Source organism: Neofelis nebulosa, chromosome 10 (assembly GCF_028018385.1).
Source record: "Neofelis nebulosa isolate mNeoNeb1 chromosome 10, mNeoNeb1.pri, whole genome shotgun sequence".
NCBI lineage: Eukaryota > Metazoa > Chordata > Mammalia > Carnivora > Felidae > Neofelis > Neofelis nebulosa.
The window spans coordinates 82,887,022-82,913,278 of NC_080791.1; the positions used below are offsets into that span (position 1 = coordinate 82,887,022).

At 35.0% G+C, this 26,257-nt stretch overlaps 1 protein-coding gene across 6 annotated transcripts in view; it reads left to right on the forward strand.

Moving 5' to 3' along the window:
* Positions 1–26,257, forward strand: part of METTL15 (methyltransferase 15, mitochondrial 12S rRNA N4-cytidine) — a 207,490-nt gene that overhangs the window by 161,620 nt on the left and 19,613 nt on the right. For 2 of the 6 annotated variants that reach the window (XM_058688517.1, XM_058688516.1), the window contains one exon: positions 22,418–25,971. The exons of 3 other annotated variants lie outside the window; for them this stretch is intronic. In XM_058688517.1, the coding sequence (XP_058544500.1) occupies positions 22,418–22,863 (446 nt within the window). In that variant the 3' untranslated portion in view covers positions 22,864–25,971. Of the gene's footprint in view, positions 1–22,417; positions 25,972–26,257 lie in introns of those variants that run through there. One more of the 6 variants, XM_058688521.1, reaches the window with a different exon arrangement.

The following is a 26,257-nucleotide window of genomic DNA, read 5'->3' on the forward strand; positions in this document are numbered from 1 at the left end:
TGACTGTTACTTAAAGTCACTTTGTCTCTCTGGTCCCAATTTTATTTTCTCATAAAGGGAAGGTATATTAAACCCCCCAGTCTCTAATGTCTTATGAAACTACATCAGGCATTTTCCTAGTCTCTGGTATGGAAACTTCAAAGATAGTTTTGCATTATTTTCTGACACACACACCCCCACACACATTTTTCCATTGATCATTTATTAAATTCTGCTCTGATTGTGGCTTTTGGTTAAGTTCTCTTTTCCATACCTACCACCACTACTGTTATTTCTTGTGTAGACTATTACAAGAGCCTCCTTAGAGGTTTACCTCCTTTCACTCTCTCCCCTTAAATCCATTTGTTACTCATATTTACAAGTGTCTGCCCAGCCCACACTCTCTTCCTTTAGAATTGCCCAGACTCCTACCAGTTCCTGATACCTGATTAAGAAACAGTGCACCTAGGCAGCCATGTTGATACCAGGTCACCCAAGAAGCAACTGATTAGGTCATATAAATTAGATACTTTTCTCAAAATGTGAGCCACCAAACCCAGAAACTATAATTATATGGTACTGGGAGTGTAGAATTGAGACTAGATTTGACTCTCTGTCAGTCCAGAGCAAGGTGAAAATCACAGTTAAGAGAACTGGGAACCATGAGCAGAGTGAAGGAAATAAGGTTGAAGAAAGAACAGACATCCAGTAAATGGAAGAGATGTTCACACACGCACACACACACAAATGCACACACAAACACAAGTGTGGAAAGAATGCTTGTTGGATAGGTTTCCAATTCCCATAAAGTCTAATGGTATTTCCTATAGTTGGCTTTTTGTGATCCCTACATATCCTTTATTATTTTGTTATCTTAATTTGAGTGGGTTTTGCTCTATTCATTAACATCCAACCAATCCCCTAAGGCATTACAGTTTTACTAATCATTGAATTTACTTGTTCAAAAACTTTCATTAGCTCTTCATTGCTGCTGCATTTTATCCCATAAGTTTGCCATATTTGGGTCCATTCTCTGGCCTGAGCCATAGTTTTCATGCTTCTCTCTCATCATCCTCCTATATTCTTACCTAATTGTTCTGTCCTTTTTCCCCAAACATGACTTGTACTTTCCTTGCTTATATCTTTGATCATGCTATATCTTCTACCTGGAAAAACAACAACAAATAAACAAAACAACAAAATTCTCCTTCTGTCTCTACTGGTTGAAAACATTTCCACTGGTTGAAAACATCTACACTCTTAAGACCCAGCATAAATGCCATTTTTTCATGATTGCATCTCTGATCTCCTGAGTTGGATAGAGTCTTTGATTTAAACTATCATAGCATTTTGTCCATCTTTTATTTTCCTTGTGGCAGTGTGGTATAGCAGGAAGAATATAGGCTTTCAAGTAAGACAGAACTGCATTCATATCCTGGTTTTGCTACTTAAGGGATGTGTGATTTTTGACAAGTTATTTAATCTTTTAGTGCCTCAGTGTGGGGGGGGGGGCAGGCAATAAGCAAATAATCCCTCAAAGAGAGAATTATAAATTGTATAAATGTTAAGAAAAAAAAAGTCATGAGAAAGTATAGTAGGGAGACATAGCAGGTTAAGGGTTTTATGGAGGCCTTTAAGCAAAGACTTAAAGAATAAGTAGCCAAGGGACAAGTCTGGGAGTAGAGTTTTCAATACAAAGAAACTAAACATAAATCAAAGTACTGGGGCCCTTCTGTATCCTATTTCATCACTAATATTTTCTCTTCTCTTAAATGTTACTTCACTCTCAATTTCTTATTATTTCATGTTTATTTTTTATTATTTCAACCAATCCCCTAAGACATTACAGTTTACTAATCATTTAATTTACTTGTTCAAAAACTTCCATTGGCTCTTCATTCCTGATGTATTTGATCTCAAGCTTAATTCTCATTCCTCTATTTCTGTTATGTGACATTTTGTAGCGTAATGTTGATAATTGTTAGCATCAATTTTGTGTATCTGTTAAGCTGTGTCACTCTGGTACTTAACCAAACTTTTCTTCTAAAACATTGAAATATGAATAAACCAGGACAAGCACTGCTGTTTTAATTCTAACATCTCTTGATTATTTCCTTTTGATGACTTCCCTTTTTCTACTTTCTTTGTTTTTCAGTAATATATATATATATATATGTACATATATATATATCCATCCATCCATATCTATCTACATCTCTCTCTCTCTCTCTCTCTCTCTCTATATATATATATATATATATATATATATATATATATATATATGCCCATCCTTGTTATATGTTCATAAGAAGAAGTTTAAACTCTAATGGAGTATTAGACATCTAAACAAATAATTCTAAAATGAAGCAGAATATTTTGCCACTCTCTGTCTTTTAACTACCTTCCCCTTCTCCACTGATGTTTATGATGACATAATCTCCCTTTTATCTCCCTCCTACCTCTCTGATTGTATTTTTTAGTACTAATTTCTCTTCCTCTGCTTGTGCCTTTAATGTTGATATTTACTGGGGTTTCAGTCCTTGGGTCTTTTCTCACAATACATATGATGCTGGACATCTACATCCATTTCCACAGATCTGACATCATCTGTATTCCCATCTGCAGCTGAAATCTTTCTTCTGAATTTTAGACCAATATTTGCCCAACTTTCTGAACGTATCAGTCAATGTATCCTACAAGCATATAAAGTTCAGTGTTCCAAATCTTACCTTGCTGAGTGCCACTGACCCTTCCTCTTTGTCTATTTCCAATGCACCTAACTACATTTACCCAGTTTCCAATGCACCTAACTACATTTACCCAAAAGCCCAAATCAAAACCTGAAAATCAACCTTGAGTTGAAGTATAAAGGTTTATCACTAGAACTTTTCAGTTCTGCCTCCTAAATGTCTCTTAAATCCTTCTATTTTCCCCAACCCCAGGTTTCTACTGTCATTGTTTTATTGTAAATGTTTATCATCTTTGCCAAAATTACTATCTTAATCTTTTAACTGGACTCTATCTTCTGTCTCTCCCAACCTCCTCAAACTCTGCCAGAGTCATATTTATAAAATATACTTACAGAGTTATGTTTATAAATAGAAGCCTCATAATATCACACCTCTCCATAAAATTCTTAATAGGTTCCTATCATCTGTAAGACAAAATTTAAACACCTTCACATGAAAAACAAGGTCCTTCATGATCTGGCTTCTGCCTGTCTTTTTAACCTAATTTCTTCACTGCCACTCCCCACCACAGCCCTCCATATCTACACCAAACTGCTCACCATTTAGGTTCCCAGAACTCACTTTCTATTTTCTCACTTCCATCCTTTTGTGTATGATCTTCCTCTGCAGGATATGTCCTTCTTCATGTTTTCTCTTGCCCCTACCTACTCTACAAAATCTCTACTTCTTTTAAGACTAGGCTTATGTATCATTACTTTGGATCCTTCCTGCACTTTCCTTTTTACCCTCCTCCTGAAGTTGCTTACTTTTTCAATATATTTATATATCTCCTGTTTACCTGCTGTTTATATATCTGATGAACATTTGCTCCATTATACTTTGTCTCCCTTATATACTTTGTGAGCTCAGAGATAGAGTGACTACATCTCATTTTCCTGAATAGCCTCAGCACCCATCTGTTAGAGGATATGTTGAAGAAGTCAACAAACTGGATTAACGAAAGCAAGAACTATTGAGTCAGGTAGATTTGAGCCAGCTGTGTCATTTCCTATCTTTGTAAATTTGGGCATTTATTACCTTCTCCGATTCTGTTGTTTCATCTGCAAAATATGGGTTATGATAACTACCTTACAAGATTCTTGGATTACTAAATCAGACAATGTATTTAAAAAAATGTTTTTACATTTATTTATTTTTGACAAACAGAGTGAGAAAAAGAGTGAGCGGGGGAGGGGCAGAGAGAGAAGGAGACACAGAATCTGAAGCAGCCTCCAGGCTCTGAGCAAGCGGTCAGCACAGAGCCTAATGCGGGGCTCGAACCCACAAACTGTGAGATCATGACCTGAGCCAAAGTCGGACGCTCAACGGACTGAGCCACCCAGGTGCCCCAACGATGTATTTTAAATGCCCAAAAGAGATCCACCTCTAGTAGATAATCTATTTATTTTTCAACTTTTGTTGCATGGGCACATAAAAAATGAATGAGTGAGTGAGTGGATAATTGAATGAGCAAATGCACTTGAGTGAATAGAGCAAATACTATAAAAAATTTTTTATAACGAATTCACCAGGAAAGGAAAGACTTTCTATACAAGCAACAACTGTCTTACTCTTTAAAGGAATGGTTAAGATGTCAGCATGCAGCAGTGTTGCAGTCAAGGCACTGGGAACCTGAGCCTTGAGAAGCAGCGTGCGAAAAGCCTAAGACTGGGGAAAGCACCCCTTTTTTGTTGAAAACATTATTCTCTGCTGTCACTTTACCCTTCTACCTAGTTTTTCTTCCTCACGTTAAAGAACTCTAAGGATGGGCTGGCTGCCAATTCATTCAAGATACATCAGCATCTCATTAGCCAGGTGACAAGTTAGACCTCACACAAAAAGGTCTATGGATTTTGAAAAGGGAAAGTGGATTGTTATTAATAGTAACATAAATTATTGTTGAATGGAGATTTCTGTTGCCTAATTATTATTATTCAATGAGCTGTTTTAGACACAGCATACATTGCAACGATGTTGAAAGCACTACATTTCCTTCCTTAAAAAAAACAAACAAAAAATATTAACATTTATGTAAAATCTACTAGAAGGCCTTAATTTAGAGTCTTGTGTGCTTCAGATATTTGTCTCAAAAGTTGAAGCTGAGAAAGGTAATCTAACAGGTAGAATTTATAAGCTGTTGATTTATCTCTGTACTCTTTAGATGGAAATGGACTTTGATGACAGACTCAAATCATAAAGCCCACATGCTGTATTGCTATATTGCTTACCCATTTTTCCTTATTAGTCTTTTTTTAATGTCTCATCACCCTTGCATTATTTATGGGTTTATGTCACTGCATTCTATTGTGTTACTGAGTAATTGAAAAAGAAATTAACTTTGGAATTATACAAAAACCAGGATTCAGATTTCAGCCCTGCTGTTTACTAGCTGTGTGAACTTAGACAAGTTATATAACCACTCTAATCCTGTCTAAAATGGGGATAATGGTTCCTAACTTATAAGATGGCCATGATGATTAGAAATTAGAATGTAAAACGACCTACCCTAATGGTAGACATATGATAGCCACTTGATAAAGCTAGTCAGTAAAAAGAATTTACCTTATCTAGTTGTTGACAGAATCTACTTTATAAATATATGTAAAAATATGTAAAATCCATGATTTTCTGTATTATATAAGCATTTTCATTTGTTGGTCATATATACAACATTGTTAAGAAATTCAAGTGAAAACTTTTAGAAGCTTGTAACACCACTCTACCACCATAACATGATTATAATTTTACATATTTTCTTTATCTCTTTACCTTTATTTATTCTCACATCATTTAGTTAAAATGATTGAATTTATATAATTTTGAAATTTATTCACTTGGTATCTTATCATGCTACCTTTGATGCCACTATACTGTGTATCAGTAAGAAATATTAGAATTTATTTAATCACATCCTTATTATTAAATATTTGGCATACATCTTAGTGAGGGTTATTATTAAAAACCGTAATAGTTTTTTGTGCATATTTAAGAGATTTTTGGAGAGGAGAGGTGTACTTTCTTTCTAGTCTAAATTCCCTAATGAGGTTAATGACATATATGACTTTTGCCTTCAAAACATTATTTTTCAAAATGGATACACATCCAAAACCAAAAGACTTTACTGGACATTATTCAAAGCACTGCTCCTAGACCAAGGTAGTAGAATAGAACAGGCGGAAAAATAAAAGATGGAAGAGTGCAGTTCAGTAGTGAATTTAGATGTGGTAGAAAAAAGTTACTTACAACCTGTGATTTAATTAAAATCCATATGCTATTGGCCCTTGGAGATATTAATCATCTATTCTTCAATTCAGTCAGATAGTCTGTTAGTCTTTCAACAAGTGTGTTATGAGAAAAATTATGATAATGCAAACTCCCTACTTTCTGAGAGTAACACACAGTCCCTGCCTTCTGCAAGCTTATGCTTCAGTGGAAGTGATAAACATTTTTTAAAGATCATTGTAAACAGCTGATCAGTGTTCCACTGCAGGTTAAGTATGCTACAGGAGGGCAGGCAACTTACCTTGGATCCCAAGGATCAGGTCTGAGTATGTGCTCATCTCACAAAAAAGCACAGTTACATACCTTTTCTTGTTACTATCTCCCAGTGCTGGGAAGTGCAAATGTCCCAACTCAGAGGGCAGTACTGCACTGCCCTGTTCAAATAAAGTAATGGTTCAAATAAAGTATCTTATTATGGGTCTTAAATATGCTAGAACCTTCTTCTGCTTTGTGTTTACAGTATTTGGCAAATAGGCCTCAATTCCTTCTTAAAGATTCAATAATTAAATTTAATATTGACCACCTAAATAAGTAAAAGGAGTCATAATTCACTTTGAGATATGCCATCTACCCTCAACATTTTAAGACTTAGATACTATAGAATTATAGTACTATACTACATTATAGTATAGTATAATATTATATAGTGTTATATGTTTTATTTAAAAATTATATATGAAAAATATCAGTCCTTTTCTTTAATTCTAAGCCATGTTTATTTCAGCTCAGCAGGTAATGTTCCTCTTTATCTTTTTTGCTCAAGCCTATAACTTGATTTTTTTCCCTATTGTATGAGGATTTGTAAGCCTCAACCACCCGTAGTGCGATCATGTTGTCATCAGACTTAACCCGTAGGAGTTGGGGATTAGATGAGACGATGAAGAAGTTTAAAAAGAACCTCACTGAGTAAAGCCAATTTTATCCAGAACCATTCAAGTTCACAGATTTTAATTAACAGTTTGAAATTTGTAATATTACTTGAATTTCAAATGGGTGAGAATTTAACACTGTATTATAGGAGTCCAGGCAAAAGGACACGAGTTGCGTCACAGAGACTTATTAAATGTGATGGAAATTCAACAGACGAATGCCGGCAAACAGGTGCAAGAGCTGAATTAATTTTTAAACCCTACCACTCAGGGGGAATTGCAATGCATCACGTTGACAGCCACAGCACGTTGCTAATTTCATTCACAAGCTTAAAAATCTCAATACATTTGAACATGTGAATGTATTAAATTTTAAAAAGTGTAAGTAGCATAAGGGTATCCCAGAACTAAAAATGATAATTTCTCTCTGGGACTTCAAGTCATTTATCTAGCCAGAAGCATGGTGTTTTTTATGAATGAAATCTATCTTACAGCTTCCCCATACAAATTGTGTTCTATTATTATATGTAGTGCAGACTGTTACTAAGCAAGGTTTTCTCTTACTTTTAATATGAAATCCCTTGTTAGTCAGCAGAAAACTGAGTATTCACTGATGCAGTTTCCAGCTTCTGCTGTCATGCATGAAGGGGGTTCTCAATCCGTGCCTCTGATGATGCTAAGTGGTGGTACTCCTGGAGTTAAAAATGCAAAACCAAACTACATGAAGGCAGAGGCTTTTTTGGTGGTGTCACTAAAGGTGGTAAATTGTAAGCTGACAACTCAGCCAACTCTTTTTACCAGGAATTTACCTACTTTGGGGTCCCTGATGCATTTGAGAATTCAGTAGAAACCCTGGATTATCTCCACATAAAACTGTACATACACACAAAATCTTACAGAGATTCCAGCGCTTTCAGGAATGTCCACATTTAGAATACCATTTATGGTGCATCTTGATCTTTGGGACTGGAGGAGTGTCTCTTATTTAGTGGATTTTATCCCTTCACCACTTACTGTGCACCAGGCCTTAGCCCTGGGACTGAGACCTGGGACTGAGGATATAAATGAAGATAGTACAAGATCTTTGGACCTTTTACAGGCTAGTAGATTTTAATAGACCAATAATGTAGAATGGCAATAGTTTGTTGAAATATGTATAAAAAGGTTATTGCAAAAGCTTCCTGGAGAAGATGCCACCTTAGTGAGCATTAGGGATGAGTAGACATAAACTGTAAGAAGAGGGAGAAGGGCATTCTAGACAGAAGAAGAGCAAAGATCACTGCCCTGTCATTGCTGAAACTGTATTTACAAGAAATGCATAATATAAAATGTATAGAAAATCTTTCATTCTTCTCTTTCAATATTTCTCAAGAAGCTTTAAAGAAAAAGTTTTAGAGCTGGGTTTAATTTCCCAAGACTTTAGCCACCAGAACCTTTTATTTCTAATTTTACACAAGCTTGTCCCCTCATTTTGCTTAGCAAGAGAATATTAAGCACTAATTTTTGGAGCATAAAAACAACTATAAAGGGCTCCTTTCCTAGCAAGTGAGTCAGGAAAGGCCCCAGTGTGTACTGCATTGGATGAGTCTAGATTCTTAATCAAAAACATGTAATCAGTACCTGCCCAAAAGTCTTTTGATAATGACAGCAGTTTCTTTTTTAAACCCACTATCAAGAAAGCTGATGAAGAAGAGAGGCAAATGTACAGTCTAATAACCTGAGCTAACAATATGTTATTTTCAATAGAACGAAAAGGACAAAAGCCAAAGGTATTCATTACCGTTCCCAGGGTAAGAGACCAGGGCACTTGCTGCCTTCACCAGATGTGCCGTCTTGAGGCCTAACAATGCACATCTCCCCAAGGGAAAAGTGTAGAGAAAGCCAAACTCTTGCAACCTGATGCAAAGTGATTTGGGTTCCATTACAACATTTCTCAGTAAAAGGCTATTCAGGCTTAAAGATTCCACACTCATTTTCTCCCCAAAATAAAACACTAGACATGGAATCAGAGCTTCTGCAAATCACTCTAAGCCATGTGATTTCATCTTAACTTCCTTAAATTCTAATCAGGAAAAAGGAGATGAGGTGGTTTGGTGAATGTACCATCTTAAAATTGTTGCCTTGTTTTGAGCACATGTAAAGACAAGAAAACTCAAGAACATCCACAAGAAACTGAAAAATTAACATAACAAACCTATATAATGAAATGATTTTTTTTTTTTTTTTTTTAACGAAACAAAACTGGCCTTCCCAGAGTGTGTTTATCAGATGGACTAGTCAGAAATGTTAGGCCTCTCTTCGGGAGGAGTCGACTTCATTCGGTCTCATAGGAAGAACAGGTGTAGGGATAGGCTTCATGTTAAAAAGACCCAGATTTCCATTTGAGCTCTGCGAACTTGGGAAGAGGCCTTTAACCCTCAGTTTTTCACCTTTAAATGCAAATACGAATATCTGCTTTTCCCTCAGAATTATTATAGGGATTTAATGACATAATTAAGATATGTGAGAGGGTGCCTGGGTGGCTCAGTGTCCAACTCTTAACTTTGGCTCAGGTAATGATCTCATGGGTTTGTGAGTTTGAGTCCCAAGCCAGTCCCTGCACTGGCAGCATGGAGCCTGCTTGGGATTCTCTCTCTCTCTGCCCCTCCCCCACTGGCACTGTCTCTGTCCCTCTCAAATAGTAAATAAATAAACTTAAAAAAAAAAAAAAAAACTAGGGGCACCTGGGTAGTTCAGTTGGTTAAGCATCCGACTTCACCTCAGGTCATGATCTCACAGTTCATGGGTTCAGACCCCACATAGGGCTCTGTGCTGACAGCTCAGAGCCTGGAGCCTGCTTTGGATTCTGTGTCTCCCTCTCTCTCTGCCCCACCCCCATTCTCCCTCTGTCTCTCAAAAATAAGCATTTAAAAAAAATCTTAATGAAAAAACATGTGTGGAGTGATTAACACCAAGCATACTTCTAAGTATTTTCCTACCCAGAAAACAAATTCTATGGAATGGATGGTTATAAAATTGAAGTTTTTGTTTCAGGAAGTTTGGAAATACGAGGTAAACAAAGTTAAACAATTATCTGCAGAGCTTTACCATGCTAATGGGCATTGTGGCTCTCCAAAAGAGGAATATAGCATGCTGCATTTCTCAGACTCACTTGACAACAGACACATTGGTATTTGGATAGGGGTTGAAAGTGCTATATAGTTCACAAGGTCACTGTCTCCAGAACAGTAGATTGGAAAATGCTGTCTTTCCAGGGGATCAAAATTCCTTTTTTTTTTTTCCTGTTTTGTTCCCTTCATACTGTGTACAATCCTTTATAGCCCTCTACACAATATTTACATACTATTCTTGGGTTTAAATTTCTTGAGGGCAAGGACTAAATAAGATGTCCTCATAAACATTTTAATCCCCAGTGTTTTGTACACTGTGCATAATAAATACTAAGTGAATGAATGATGTGTTATTTGGGTTGTCATTACTGCATTAAAAAAATTTTTTTTTCATCTATATTTATTTTTGAGAGACAGAGAGACAGTGCGAGAGGGGGAGGAACAGAGAGAGAGACACACAGAATCCAAGGTAGGCTCCAGGCTCTGAGCTGTCAGCACAGAGCCCTATGCGCGGGGCTCCAACTCAGGAACCAAGAGATCATGACCTGAGCTAAAGTCAGACACTTAACCCCATCATTACTGCATTTTACCAAATATTGCTGATGCCAGTTTTAATTGAAACAATTTCAGTTAATGTCAGATTTCATTCAACTAATAAATGGACTAAATAAATCAGGGTTTGGATCGGTGAAAACAATGGGTATGATTTAAAATGATCCACAAATATATTTCATCCTTGTGGAACTATGCTTAAGAAAGAAGATACCCTGTACAGAAAGGTGCATCATGAAAACTAGAGCAAAGGAATAAGACAAGAGTAGAGACCAAATAAATAAATAAATAAATAAATAAATAAATAAATAAATATTGTGTGCTCAAAATACCAGAATACAATTTGTGTACTTGGATGACAAGAGAAATATAGAAGTTTAATTATGGTAAATAATCTGGCCAGGTGAATATAATGCAACCAGGAAGGTTTAGGTTAGTCAGTTAGGGCTCTTACAATTTTAGTATTAGTTATTAAATAGTTAAGGTCAAACAAAAAATTATTTTTAGGGGCTCCTGGGTGGCTCAGTCAGTTAAGCATTGGACTTCGGCTCAGGTCATGGTCTAACGGTTTGTGGGTTTGAGCCCTGTGTCAGGCTGTGTGCTGACAGCTCAGAGCCTGGAGCCTACTTCAGATTCTGTGTCTCCCTCTCTCTGTGCCCCTCCCCTGCTTATGCTCTATTTCTCTGTGTCTCAAAAAATGAATAAACATTAAATTTTTTTAATGTAGTATATGATCAAAGTGGTACTTCAAATGAGTAGGGAATTAATGTACCATGTAATGGGATAATTGGCTATGTGATTTTCAAAAAAATGAAGTTAGATCCCTGCCTCATACCAGACTAAAATTAAATCTTCTGTGGATTAAATATTTAAATATAGGAAGTAAAACTAGAAATATACCAGAGAACATACAGTTGATTTTAACTACATAATGTTGATATGGGGAAAGCCTTTTTAAACTTGATAAAATCTAAAAAAATATGAAAAAAAAGTCTATATACTGTTTTAATGGCTGTATGGCAGAAAAACTCCACAAAGTAAAAAGATAGTCACAATCCAGGAAACATATCTGCAACTATATATAAGACAAACAGTTTAATATCCTTATTTTATAAACAGCTCTCTTAAATCAATAAAGAAAAAAAAGCAACCTCAGAATAAGAACATGGACAAAGGGTTTGCTCAGTCAATTCATAGCTGAAATCAAATGGCCATTAGATTTGGTAGGATGCCCAATTCTAATTGCCAAAGAAATGTAAATTAAAACAACTATAAACTATCATTTGCTCAGTATAGTAGACTAGTTACGGTTTAAAAGATAGCTAGTTTTAGTACTAGTGGAGATATGGGGGGATGGACTCATGTGCTATTGATGGAAATAAATTGGTACAATCTATTGAGAGTGAATTTAGAAGCATTGATTCAAGTTTAAATGGACGTAAATAGCCTTTGACCTAAAAACTCTAATCCTATAGATGACTATCATAGGTTCAAATAGTTACACATATTCTTTTTTTCCCACAATGTGGCTGTCTTTTTACTTTGTGGAGTTTTCCACCATGCAGAAATTTAAAATGTGTATTTCATATGTTTACTGCAATATTTTTGTGATAGCAAAAATAGAGACAATCCTAAATGTTACTGCTGTGATGGCAACTTGAGTGCCACCAGAGTAGAGACTGCCTCTGTCTTAATTACCATGGTATTCTGGTGCTGTGGTTCACACTACACCCATTTGTTATATGAACAAGCAAAATGAATTACATTCATCTCTACAACTGAAATTATTTTTTAAAGTATGATAAGTAAACAAAGCAAGTTGCAGATTATTGTGCATTTCCTTCTTACAAATATATTTATATGCATAGATACATTTACATATACAATGTCATATGTGTTTATCAGGAAAAAAATTATAAAGTATACCTCTCAGTTGCTTCTTGGGGTGGGATTTAAGGAGTAATGACATTAATGTTTTACTTCATGTACAACTAATGATATGTTTTTGTTTTTTAAATAATAATTATGTTTATAAATTTAAAGTACAAATGAAATCATTCGTTAAATCCACCAACTCTTCTTGGTGCAAAGGATTTATGGCAGTGAACAAACAGTTCTCTGTTTTCACTGAGTACATAATCTAGCGGAGGAAGACAGGTGGTAAACAAGTGAATATTTGTTCCTGATAAGATATTAGGAAAAAAATTAAACAATGTAAGGGACTTTAGTGACAGGATACTACTTTTCATAACTGTGGTCAAAGGCTATCTAATTCTGTGATACTTAAGAATAGACCTGAATGAAGTAGGGAATAAGCCATCCAGGTATGTGAGGGAAGTCAAAGGTCCCAGGAAGGAAAATGCCATGGTTCAGTTAAGAGTACAGAGCTCAAGGTTAGGAAGGTGAGGTCAAAGAAATGGGAGTGGTAGGTAGCAGTAGTTGCATATGGCACAGAGACACTTGACCAAGGTAAGAACTTCAGTTTTTCTTTATTTTTTAAAATCTTTTCTTTTTTAAGAGAGAGAGAGCACGAACAGGGGAGAGGGGAACAGAGAGAAAGAGAGAGCACAATCAAGGGATAGGGGAAGAGAAAGTGAGAAAGAGAGAATCTTAAGCAAGTTCCACGCTCAGCGCAGAGCTTGACACAGGGCTGGATCTCGAGACTCTGAGATCATGACCTGAGCCGAAATCAGGAGTCCGCTGCTTAACTGACTGAGCCAGCCAGGCGACCCTTCAGTTTATAATCATGTGATAGAAAGACACTAAAGGTGTTGAATAGTATAATCACATGATCTAATTTTTATATGAAAAGAAATGGTCTGAGGTGCCTGGGTGACTTGGTTGCTTGAGGGTAAGACTCTTGCTTTCAGCTCAGGTCATGATCCCAGGGTTGTGTGAGCTGAGCTCCATGCTGAGCATGGAGCCTGCTTAAGATTCTCTTCCTCTGCCCCTCTCCCTCACTGTGTACCTTCCTTCTCTCTTTCCCTCCCTCCCTCCCTCCCTCCCTCCCTTCTCTCTCTCTCTCTCTCTCTCTCTCTCTCTCTCTCTCTCTCTCCAAAAAAAGAAAAAAGGGATTGACCTGGTGGCTGTGTGGAAAAGATGATGATGGCTTGGACTAGTGTGATAGTGGAACTGGTGAGAAATGGTGGGGTTCTGGATACAATTCGGATATAGAGCTGTCAAAAATTGCTGATATGAGAGAAAGGGAAGAGTAACCATATGAGACTGTCAGGAACTTTAAAAATCTTGCAACAACAAACTTGATTTGGAATGTGAGAAGCGAGTACCTCTAATGAGGCAGAACTCAACAGTTTTCTTGAACAGCTAGGGTCAATCTCGTATGTCAGAAATTTTCCCAAATTACTGTGTGAGAGGTAAGTATCAAATAATGTAAAATTGAATTGAAATTACAACTTGTTACCGCATAGTGGATTTAATGTACATTTACTTTTAACTATACATTGTTAAAAGTGTACTTAACTCGAAAACATCTTGCTGTTAAATGTATGTTAACCTTTAATTCCCTTTTGTAGTCAGATTTACTAGCATAATTTTGCAATCATAAAGTATTAGAAGGATATAAAAAACCTCAAAACATGAAAAAAAACGTATTCGGAGGAAAGCAGTTCTGCTATTTTGAAGAATTGAGAAAACTCATGGTTAAGGATTTCATAGGTGTTAAGTGAAATAAAAGCTTACAAAAAATATCAACAGTATTGTGCACTAATCTTTGTGGAAAAAATTTTGGGTTGATATCATTGAAGATCATTCTCATGTCTTATTTTATTCTGTAGAAGAAATATGCAAAAACGTTCACCTTGCACATTGGTTACTTTCAGTTAATAAAGGCTTGCAAGTTTGCATTTCCTGAGGTTAAAATTATTTGCAGGTGCTCTGTTGCATGTGCAAATAATTGATTCATTAAGGACATTCATTCCCAGCCATTATCAAGTATCATTAAATACATAGGAATAATTATATTGAAATAATGAAATAACTAGCAAATTTGAGAGTTCAGTTGTCCCATTAAAATCATAATTTGTTACCCATATTCACATTTGGCCAAAAAGTAGGGCATTTCACAACATTATTTGAAAATTCAGTTCATAATGTTTTGTGTGACTAAAAATATGCCCTTCATTTAGTCGTTCATTTATATGATTGAATATTATACTCTTCACTTATCCATTTATTTTTTCCATTCATTATCTATTTATTATCTTTTCAATAAACATTTACTGAGTGTTTACTATAGTAGTTCTGCAATCAAAATCCTCTGTGAAGCTTTTTAAAAGTAGTGATTCCCATGTAATAAACCCCTGAAACTGATTCCATAGGTCTGGACTGGGGCCAGGCATCTTTTTTTTTCAAAGGCTCCACAGGTGATTGATGTACAGTCAAGGTTAAGAATCACAAGCTTCTCTGTTAAGTATGAGGAATATGAAGAATGAACATGAAACAGCTCCTATTCAGCATCAAGGTACTGAGACACAAGTAACCTAGTAATCACAGTAGAGTGTGACAAGTGCTCCACTAGGAGTAAGCACACCTCTGCCCACTTAGAACTCATTCACATTGGCCTGGTGTTAACTAAGTCCATTGAAGGACTAGAAAACACAAAAGAGATTTTCTCTAAGCACCAAATCAAAGGACCAAATTTGTGATTGAGTCAATATTTTCTGTCTTACCTACTGTATCCCTTAATCAAATGAATTAGCCATCTAAGATCTGTGACTAAGCTCAGGATAGAGGGAAGATCAGAGACCTGTTTCTATTTCTGATAATAGAATATGAGCGATGAGAAGGAGGTGGGAGAAGGAAGACGTCTTGCAAAACAGTGAGTTCCTCAGGGGCAAGAACCAGGTCTCATTTTAATATTTTTCTTTCTCTGACCTAATTTAGAGTCCAGCAGATGTTCCCACATAGTCTCTGCTTACCTAGGAGAACTCTGGCCCCTGCTCTCTGGCCAGTGACTTTCACAAGCAAGTCCATTTTTGGTACCTTACAGGCACAGGACATTTACTGATTGTCTTTAAACTTGCTAATTCAGACCAAAAATCTTTGCTTAATCCTTGATAGTAGGATTGTCTTTTCTTCTTGTCTATGTGTACCATTGCCAGTTGATGTTTTGTTTTTACTATTTTAATTTCCATTACTGGCTGTTTAAATTCTGTTTTTTTCTTTTTAATTTCATTTTATACAATCTGCATCGTCAGCCTTTCTTCCTATAAATTACAGACACAGAAGTGCCAGTTTATAAAGGAAGGGTAGTCCTAGAAATTGAACTTCTCTAAAATAAGGCAGCATATGTACTTCTGGTCCCCAGAGCAGCACCAGAAAACTCCATGGAACACATCGTTTGCCCATTGCAGTTCTTTATCTTCCCGTAAAGATGGGACTTGAGGAGGTCACCGGACCACACCTGGAAATCCTGTCCAGGAAACCCATTTCACAGAGTCTAGTTTAGGATTTTCTAAGCAAAATAAGAAAGCCCTGGAAGAAAAGCTTTTCATGGATTGGAGTTCTCCTATTATCTTTAAGACCATTCCTAAATAAAATGAAAGCTCTTATTTTCTCTATTATATGACATTGGCAAGGCCTAATTAGACCCTATAAAGAAAACTTGTCTGATCACAGTGGTGTTAATTTTTCAGCTGCAGATTCGTATGCAGTATGCATATGTTTAATGTAAGTATTAATTATATAAACATGAGGTTGTATAATATAAAATATGAATAAATTCTCACGTTATGTGAAATACTTTGAAATAAAAACGGATCCCTTCATTTAAAATAATTGGGGATCTCATAATTTCACAGCTAGGTGGCTGAATGAATTATAAATGATAATTCAGCCACGGGAAGGTACCATTTAGCTGGTAAATGGAAATGCCTACCATACTTTATGTCAACCAATGCTGTTGTTTATATTAGAATTTGCATGGTGATTTGAGTTATGATTTTAGCATTTTCTATTTTCATTAGTTTTTAAAAATACATTCATTGACAATATCAAGCAAATATTTTTAAGCTCTCTGCCATTGTGTTATTTCATCAAATTAGTTAACATATAGCCAGGTCTGACTAACTCAGTGCTGTTAGAACAACATCCTCGAATATATATCCTTGAAATGTGATAAGAACCAGGAAAGCTAGGGAATTAACCTTTTGAGCCATCCTTTTATTTCTACAAAATACTAGAGATAATGTTAAGAAAAAACATTTTTTTAAATGCTACGTTATTTGTTGCTTCATGTGCTCCATGGATGTTAACCTCCTATTTTACATCAAAATACATGTAAATTAAAATGTATTCTATATTACACTTCTTCTTTGAGAAAATTAGTGTTGAACTATGCAAGGTTTGAATCATGCAAGTCTTTAGGAATACACCCTTCCTGAAGCATCCTCTAAATTCATGTTCTAAAATATGAAGAGTTGCGTATTTGTTCAGATATTCAAATGTTTTAAAATACATTTCCCAGTGACCAAAACTCATTCTGTGGAAAGCAGGGAGATTGAATAGCAAATAGAAAAGAGGTGATCTCCCTCTTCAGCTTTGTCTTTGATAGTTTGTTTCTGAGAGACCTGTTGTTAGAAGATAAATTTCCTAACATCTAACATCTTCTAAGAGCCTTTCATCAGAGTAGTTTTGGTAGAGGAAAGAGTGAACCCATAACACTGATTTGGTTAACTGTTGACAGCCAGGTTCTCAGCTCCCTGGTACAAGTAAGATACTATTTCTTTCATTCTCTGATCCAGTTCCCCAAGAAGCTTAATCAGGTGTGTCTTAATGTACTTCCGGACCTGCAGGTTACTAAAATGTGTAGCAAGGTACCAGCCTTGTATAATTTACTTTGCTGTAAGAAGCATGCCAAGGAAACTCAAGTGCCAGGATTGTAGTCATACTCTCAGATCTTCATCCATAGAAAATCTGGACTGGAAGGATTACATCTCTCTGGGATAATACTCTCTAGGAACAAAAATTTTAAGACATGATTAAACAAAAATTTAAATAGAAAATTTCTGTATAAATGCATTGAACATTATACTTTAATATAATTTGTATGCCAATGGAGTAGGTCTAAATAAAATTATATTCATTGATTTATTAAATCAACACTTTTTATTTAACCCTATTCTTGAAAACTATATGGGGCTTGTCTCTTTTGATGTGCATATTTTAAAATGTAAATACTATCATACATACATGCATCACTTTGTAATTTTATTCTTTTACATACCCTAGATACAAATCTCTAGTCAGTTATATGATACGCAGTTTTTTTCCCCATTCTTTTGGTTGTCTTTTCATTTTCTTGATTGTGTCCTTTCAAGAACAATTTTTTTTAAGCTTATTTATTTATTTTGAGTGAGAGAGACGGCGAGCAGGAGAGGGGCAAAGAGAAAGTGAGAGAGAATCCCAAGCAGGCTCCACACTGTCAGTGCAGAGCCTGACCTGCGGCTCAAAGTCATGACACAAAAGATCATAACCTGAACCGAAATCCAGAGTCAGTTGCTTAACCAACTGAGCCACCCACATGCCCCTAAAGAACAAAATTTTTAATTTTGATGAAGTACAATTTTCTTTTTTTTTTTTTTTTTTTTTTTTTGTGATTTGGGTGTCATATCTAAAAATTATTTGCTAAATTCAATGTCATTAATATTTATCCCTGTGTTTTTCTTCTAAGAGTTTTCTAATTTTTGCTCTTACATTGATGTCTTTGATCCATTTTGAGTTAATTTTTCTATATAACTTAAGGGTCCAACTCCAGTTTTTAGTATATGACTATCCAGTTGTCCCAACACTGTTTGTTCAATACACCATTCTTTCCCTATTGAATGGCTTTGACACTCTTGTCAAAAATCAGTTGCTCATAGATAGAAGGGTTTATTTCTGGATTTTCAATTAGATTCTTTTGATCTCTCTGTCTGTTGTACCACATTGTCTTAGTTACCATTACTTTTTAGAAAGTTTTGAAATCCTTAAGTGTGAGTCCTCCTTCATTCTCTTTTTTTTTTTTTTTTTTTCATTCCCCCACTCCACCCCTGGATCACTTTGACTGTTCTGGGTCTCTTACAATTCCATGTGAATTTTAGAATTAGCTTGTCAGTTTATATAAAAGAGTCAGCTGGGATCTTATAGAGATTGCATTGAATGTTAAACCAATTTGGAGGAAGGAGTATTGCCATCTTAAACAAATTTTTAAAATATTGTTTGTAGCTCTCATAGCATAAATTTTACATTTCTTTTTTTAACTTTATTCCTAAGTGTTTGATTCTTTTTGATGCTATTGGGAATCAAATTTTTGATCTACCCTATGACCCAGCAATAGCACTGCTAAGAATTTACCCAAGGGATACAGGAGTGCTTATGCATAGGGGCACTTATACCCCAATGTTTATAGCAGCACTTTCAACAATAGCCACATTATGGAAAGAGCCTAAATGTCCTTCAACTGATGAATGGATAAAGAAATTCTGTTTATATACACAATGGAATACTACGTGGCAATGAGAAAGAATGAAATATGGCCGTTTGTAGCAACGTGGATGGTACTGGAGAGTGTTATGCTAAGTGAAATAAGTCAATACAGAGAAAGACAGATACCATATGTTTTCACTCCTATGTGGATCCTGAGAAACTTAACAGAAGACCATGGGGGAGAGGAAGGAAAAAAAAAAAAGTTAGGGAGGGAGCCAAAACATAAGAGACTGTTAAAAACTGAGAACAAACTGAGGGTTGATGGGGGGTGGGAGGGAGGGGAGGGTGGGTGATGGGTATTGAGGAGGGCACCTTTTGGGATGAGCACTGGGTGTTGTATGGAAACCAATTTGACAATAAATTTCATATTTAAAAAAATAATAAACTAACCCTAGTGAAAAAAGTTCATTTTGGATTGTTTATTATTAAGTGTAGAAACATAACTGATTTGTGCATGTTAATTTTATATACTGCTGCTTTGCTGAATCCATTTGTTCTCACAAGGTGTGTATATGTGTAATCTTTATTGTTTTCTACATAGAAGATCCTGTCCTCTGTAAACAGATAATTTTACTTCTTCCTTACCAATCTGAATGCCTTTTATTTCTTTTTCTTGTTTGATTCCTTGATTAGAACTTCCAGTACTGTGTTGAATAGAAGTGGTAAAAATGGGTATCCTTGCTGGTTCATGATCGTTGAAGAAAAACTTTCAGTCTTTCACCATTAAGTATAATGTTAGGTCTGGGTTCTCATATACGGGCTTCATTATATTGAGGTACTTTCCTTCTATTCCTAGTTCTTGAGTGTTTTTATCATGGAAGAGTGTTGAAATTTTTCAAATGCTTTTTTCTGCATCAATTGAAATGATCATGTGTTTTTTTTTCCTTCATTCCATAAATACGATGTATTACATTGGTCAGTTTCCATGTGTTGAGCTATCCTTGGTCATGACCATGCAGCTTGGTCATGGCATATAATTCTTTTAATATGCTGCTTTGCTAATATTTTGTTGAGGATTTTAATGTTTATATTCATAAGAGATATTGACCTGTAATTTTCTTGTGATGCCTTTGGTTTTAGTTTCATAGTAATACTGGCCTCATAAAGTAATTTGAGAAGTGTTCTCTTTTCTTCAATTTTTTTTGAAGCATTTGTGAAATATTGTTATTAATTCTTTTAATATATGGCACAATTCAGCAGTGAAGCCATCTGGGCTTGGACATTTCTTTGTGGGTTGCTTTTGATTACTGGTTTAATCCTTTCACTTGTAATAGTTCTGTTCAGATTATCTATTTCTTTCTTGGGTCATTTTCTTTTTTTTTTTTTTTTTTAATTTTTTTTTTTTTTAACATTTATTTATTTTTGAGACAGAGAGAGACAGAGCATGAACGGGGGAGGATCAGAGAGAGGGAGACACAGAATCTGAAACAGGCTCCAGGCTCTGAGCTGTCAGCACAGAGCCCGACGCGGGGCTCAAACTCACGGACCACGACATCATGACCTGAGCTGAAGTCGGCTGCTTAACCGACTGAACCACCCAGGCACCCCTCTTGGGTCATTTTCAATAGTTTGTTGCTTTCTAGGATGTAGCATCTAGTGGATGTGTGGTGGTATTTCATTGTGGTTTTAATGTGCTTTTTTATGGCTAATAATGATGAATGTCTTTACATGTTTACTGACTTTTTGTATATCTTTTTGTGAAGTGTTTGTCCAAATTTTTGCCTTTTTTTCCAAATAGGTGGTTTAGCTTCTTTTTATTAAGTTGTGAGGTTTCCTTATATATTCTGGATAAGAGAGTTTTGTCAGATATATATTTTATGTTTAGTATTTACTCTTAGGTCTGTGGTCCATTTTGTATTGCTTTTTGTGTATAGTGTGTAGTAAGAATTGAAGTTCATCTTCTTTTGTACAGGTACTCTCTTTCATTGAAATTTTGAGAACTATGTTATTTGGTGCATATGCACTTATAGTTGTATCTTTCTGCTGTATTGACATTTTTGTCAATAGGAAATGTTCCTCTTTGGGTCTAGGAATTCTCCCTTTTTTCAAAAACTTGTTTTTTCTAATATTAATAGCATTATTATATATTATGATATAATAATATATAATGACCTCTCTTCTTTATGCTTCTGTGTACATGGCATAACTTTCCACAGCCTGTTCCTTGCTTTCACTTCTATTTGTTTTTATATTTAGAGTACATTTCTCTAGACAATGTAGTTAGGTCTCACTATTTTTCCATCTGATGACCTCTGCATTTATATTGGGATGTTGAGTACATTTATACTTTATGTAATTATTGATATATTTGGTTTTACTGTCTGCCATTTTACTATTTGTCTTCTCTTTGCCTCATTTTTGTTTCTTGTTCTCTTCTGTCTTTTGTGTTAAACAATAATTTTTTTGTATTATTTTTATTCTCTGTTAGATTATTAGCTTTATTTCTTTGCATTATTTTTATCGATTGCTCTAGGGACCACAATATGCAACTTTAACTTCTAGCAAAACATGAATCTTGCAAGCATTTGGTTCCATTTACCCACTCTAATCCTTCACACTATTGCCTATCATATACAGGACATATCTATCTATATTAAAATATTTATAAATGTAGAAAATTGTTATAATTTCACTTAAAGAGTCCTGTATTTTAAAGAAATTAAGAGAAGAATTAATATATAAAGATGTATCTATAATCTCTTTTTTTCTGTATATGCAAATTATCATCTGGTGTCATTTTACTTCAACATGGAAGTATTTCCTTTTACATTTCTTGAATACAGACATATTAGCAGTGGATCCTCTCATTTTTTTATTCATTTAAAAATGTCTTTGAACTTTAATTCTGAAGAATAGTTTTAGAGAGCCTTCTTGGAAGACAGATATTTTTCCTTAACAATTTGAATGTTATTCTAGTACTTTATAGCTTCAGTTCTAATGAGAAAATAACTGTTAATCATATCTTTGCTCTTCTTTATGTAATGTATTTCTTCGTTGTATTCAAGATTTTTCTGATTAGCTTGTAATAGTGTGAGTATGATGTGCCTAGATGCAGTTTTCTTTTGTTCATTATATTTGGGGTTCACTGAACTTCTTGAATCAGTGAGTTAATGTCTTTCACCTAAGTTGGGAAGTTTTTTTAATCATTTTTTCAAAAATTTGGCTACCTCTTTATCTGCTCCGTGTTTGACACCAGTTACTCTTATGAGTTATGAAAGCTGTTTCTGACACAATAGTTTGAATCTTGGTTGAATGGTTGGAAATAAAATGGGAAAGTATGGCTGAAATGCCACAATTTTCTAAAGAAACCTAGTTCCTTAAATATATGCACACACAATACAACGTAGACTTAGAGTGGAAAATATTAATTTTTCCTCTCCTTTTTTCCTGTTTTTACTAAATTTTTTTATAGGTGCATTTCCTCCATCTGCTATTTTTGCACGAAAAGACTTGCTACAACGATCTACCCATATTGCTACCAAGACTTTCCAAGCTTTTCGAATATTTGTAAATAATGAGCTCAATGAACTTTGCATAGGATTGAAGACAGCTCAGAAGTTTCTGAGACCTGGTGGTCGCCTTGTTGCCCTCTCCTTCCATTCACTAGAGGATCGCATTGTCAAACGATTCTTGCTTGGGATAAGCATGACAGAAAGGTTTAACCTAAGTGCCAGACAGAAGGTGATACAAGCATCACAATTAGGTTCAAGTTATGAAAACAAGGAAGGAGACTCTATAAGCAGAGCCCCTTTAATGTGGGAATTGATACACAAGAAAGTACTTACTCCAGAAGATCAGGATGTACAGGATAACCCCAGAGCACGCTCAGCCAAGCTTAGAGCAGCCATCAAATTATGATAAAGAAAGTTTTCATCATGTGGTCCTTCAAGTTTTCACTCAGAGTTTTCTCTTCTTTTATTGGATATTCCTGAATAACTTAACATAAGGAAGTATGGGATCTATAGAGAAACATGTACTATATATGTGTGGAAATTGAGGGTATTTACCATTTTTTGTCTTAGAAAGCAAATCTCAGAAATACTAGCATGACACAGAAGGTTCAACTCAAGGAGAAGCAGCATCCCAAAACTGGAAAAATGTCTCTATCTGAGCATTATATTTGACTTTTGAAATGTAGTCCTTTCCCTAATCATGGAAAATTTTTAAAAAGAAGAATACTATGTGTATTTATTTAAGTATGAACACTCAAACTGTCGGAAGATAGAGATTATAATTGTATCTGTATTTTCTAAGTTCTGAATTTAGATATTCAGATTTGCAACAAACTTTCTATGGGTCAAGTAATAAATAATAAATAAGTAAAGATCATCAAAGAAATTTTCATTTCTATTTAGGAGAAATTAATTAGTAAGTACCATAGTCTTCTCAAATACAGGTATTATGTAAATTTTAAATTTTCAAGTATTATTTTTAAAATGCATCATACTGAGAAATGTCACTTTTGAAATTACAGAGTTCATTGTTTTAAAGGAATTTTGCAATATGATATGTACTATATTTTTATATATTATAAAGTAAAAATGCAAAATTGTTCAATAGCCCTCATAGAGAATGTTTCATAAAACTAATATTTAAAGTCAATTATATTTTAATAATATCCCAGAATGTCTTTGACAAATAATAAAATCTGTCATCATTTGAATCTGGCATTTTTTAATTGAGCTATTCAAAATAATTCAACCAAGTCTATTGCAATAAAATATAGGGCATATTAAAGATATTAAAATGAATGTGCCCTTTGCCTGGGTGGCTCATTTGGTTAAGTGTCTGACTTCAGCTCAGGTCATGATCTCACGTTTTGTGATTTCGAGCCTGGAAGCGGGCCCTATGCTGACGGCTCGGAGCCTGGAGCCTGCTTCGGATTCTGTGTCTCCCTCTTTCTCTGCCCTTCCCCCTCTCACACTCTGTCCCTCTCTCTCAAGAATGAATAGACATTTAAAAAAAAAAAGAAAGTTTAAAATGAATGTGCCCTTTAATGTTTTTATTTACCCAACATTACTGTAATAGTAAAATGTTTTTTCAGGAGACATTCACTTGGTAGAGGATTCTTAATGACATTGATTCATAATTCACGTATAAACTTTTTATATATAAATAAACATTTCTATTTTTTTTTTTTTAATTATTCAGCAAGCATTGAACTAGGCAGAGAAATAAAGGTGAGTAAAGTAAGTAAAGTATGTCACAGTATCTGGCCTGTAGAGTTTAGAGTCTAGTGGAGAAGAGTGATGGTAGTTAAATAATCACAAAAGTCAATGTAAAATTAACACAGTGGTAAAAGCTACAAAGAAGCAATACAGGGATACGAACATCTAGTAGGGATTTCATTTACTGAAGGAAACCAGGCCTGACAACGTGATGCTTGAATTATGACTTGAAGGATGAATGAGAGATATAGTCAAAGGGTACAATGGCATGTTGAATAAAGGTGTATATAAATGATTGCTTTCTTAAGTAGTTCCTGATATCATATTTATACTACTAATATGCTTAGTAAACTATTCAAATACAGGGAAAATTCATTCTCTCCACTATGATGACATTCTGAATTGGTGAGTACAAGTGAATAAAATATTAACATAATTATGGGCAAAAGATAAGAATTAAATACTTTAATTCTCCTTAGATTTACTTTATCTACCTCTGTGATATTTAACTTTAGTTCTCAAGCTTGTGCGCCACTTTTACTTTATTTTTTTAAATTTTATTTATTTATTTTGAGAGAGAGAGAGAGAGCAGTGGGACAGGAGCAGAGAGAAGGAAAGACAGATTTCCAAGAAGGCTCTGTGCCATCAGCACAAAGCCCGACGCAGGACTTGAACTCATGAACTGTGAGATCATGACCTGAGCCAAGATCAAGAGTTGGATGCTTAACTGATTAGCTCACCCATGTGCCCCACAACTTTTACTGTATAGGCTGTATTCAAGTCTGAGCAATTCTGCAGTGAAAGTAATTTCTAGTTATGCAGAATTAGAAAATATTCTAGGGAGCAGTGTCCTCAATTTAGAAAGAAATGAATGTACCCAAGTTAATCTGCTAATCTTTTCTGAAAAACAAATGTTTTGCATGTAAGTCATATTTGTGAATGAGAAAATTCCAAAAGGTGAATTCCTGTATGAGTATCTGATTGGAATATAGGAGATCACACTCACATATAACAATGATTCACTTATTCATCAGTCATTTTTGGATCCTGTATAGTATGGGAATTTTTTCTTTAACATTGAATGGAAAGTAACTGCACTGGATTGAATAGTGTTTCCGCTCCAAAATTCATGTCCTTCTCAGAACATCAGAATATGACCTTATTTGGCACTGTGGTCACTACAGATGTAAGTACTTAAGCTGAGGTCATACTGGAGCAGAGCAGGCCTTTAATCCAATATGTATGGTATCCTTCTAAGAAGAGAAGAAAGACAGAGACACAGGGAAGAATGTCACATGAAGATAAAAGCAGAGATCAGAATGATACATCTACAAGCCAAAGGACACCAAGGATTGCTGGCAACCATTAGCACCTAAGAGAAGCATGGACGAGATTCTCCCTCAGTCTGAAGTGGGAGCCAACAATTTTGCTGACACCTTTATTTCAGACCTTCAGACTCCAGAACCACGAGACAATATGTTTCTGTTGTTCAGAGCCACCTAATGTGTGGTAATTTGTTACAGCAGCCCTGGGAAGCTAATACCGTGATAGAAAAAAATCTTGAATATTCATGAAAGAAATCCTTTCTTCAATAAATACCAAATTAGTTTCAAATGTTGTAGTGTAAAAATATATGTTATTTTCTGTAACTAGGCTGTTTGCCACAATCATTCTTGCCTGGTTCTTAGTCTTTGCTGTAGGATGTATAATAAAATACATGAATGAGTTTATGCTGGAAAATGTTTTTGTGAAATTCAAACAGTACATACAGAAAATAAACACTGGTCTTAAAAATGAATGTGTATTTCTTTTCTAATCAAATATAATGAATATAAAACAAGTGTCTTACGTTTCTGAATCTCTTCTTGACTGCTTTCTACTAATCATTTTAATATAGCATCAATACCACTGTGTAGTACATCAGTTCTTAAGAGGTTTTAGTTCGTTGCTTATTAAGAAATTAAATTTAATAACAGCACACAATTTTTAGTTGATATCTCTATTTTGTATATTCATTTTGTTTTAAGTACTGTATATTAGTTATTATATAATCTTCTCTTTGGAGTTTCTAGGGTCATTTGAGA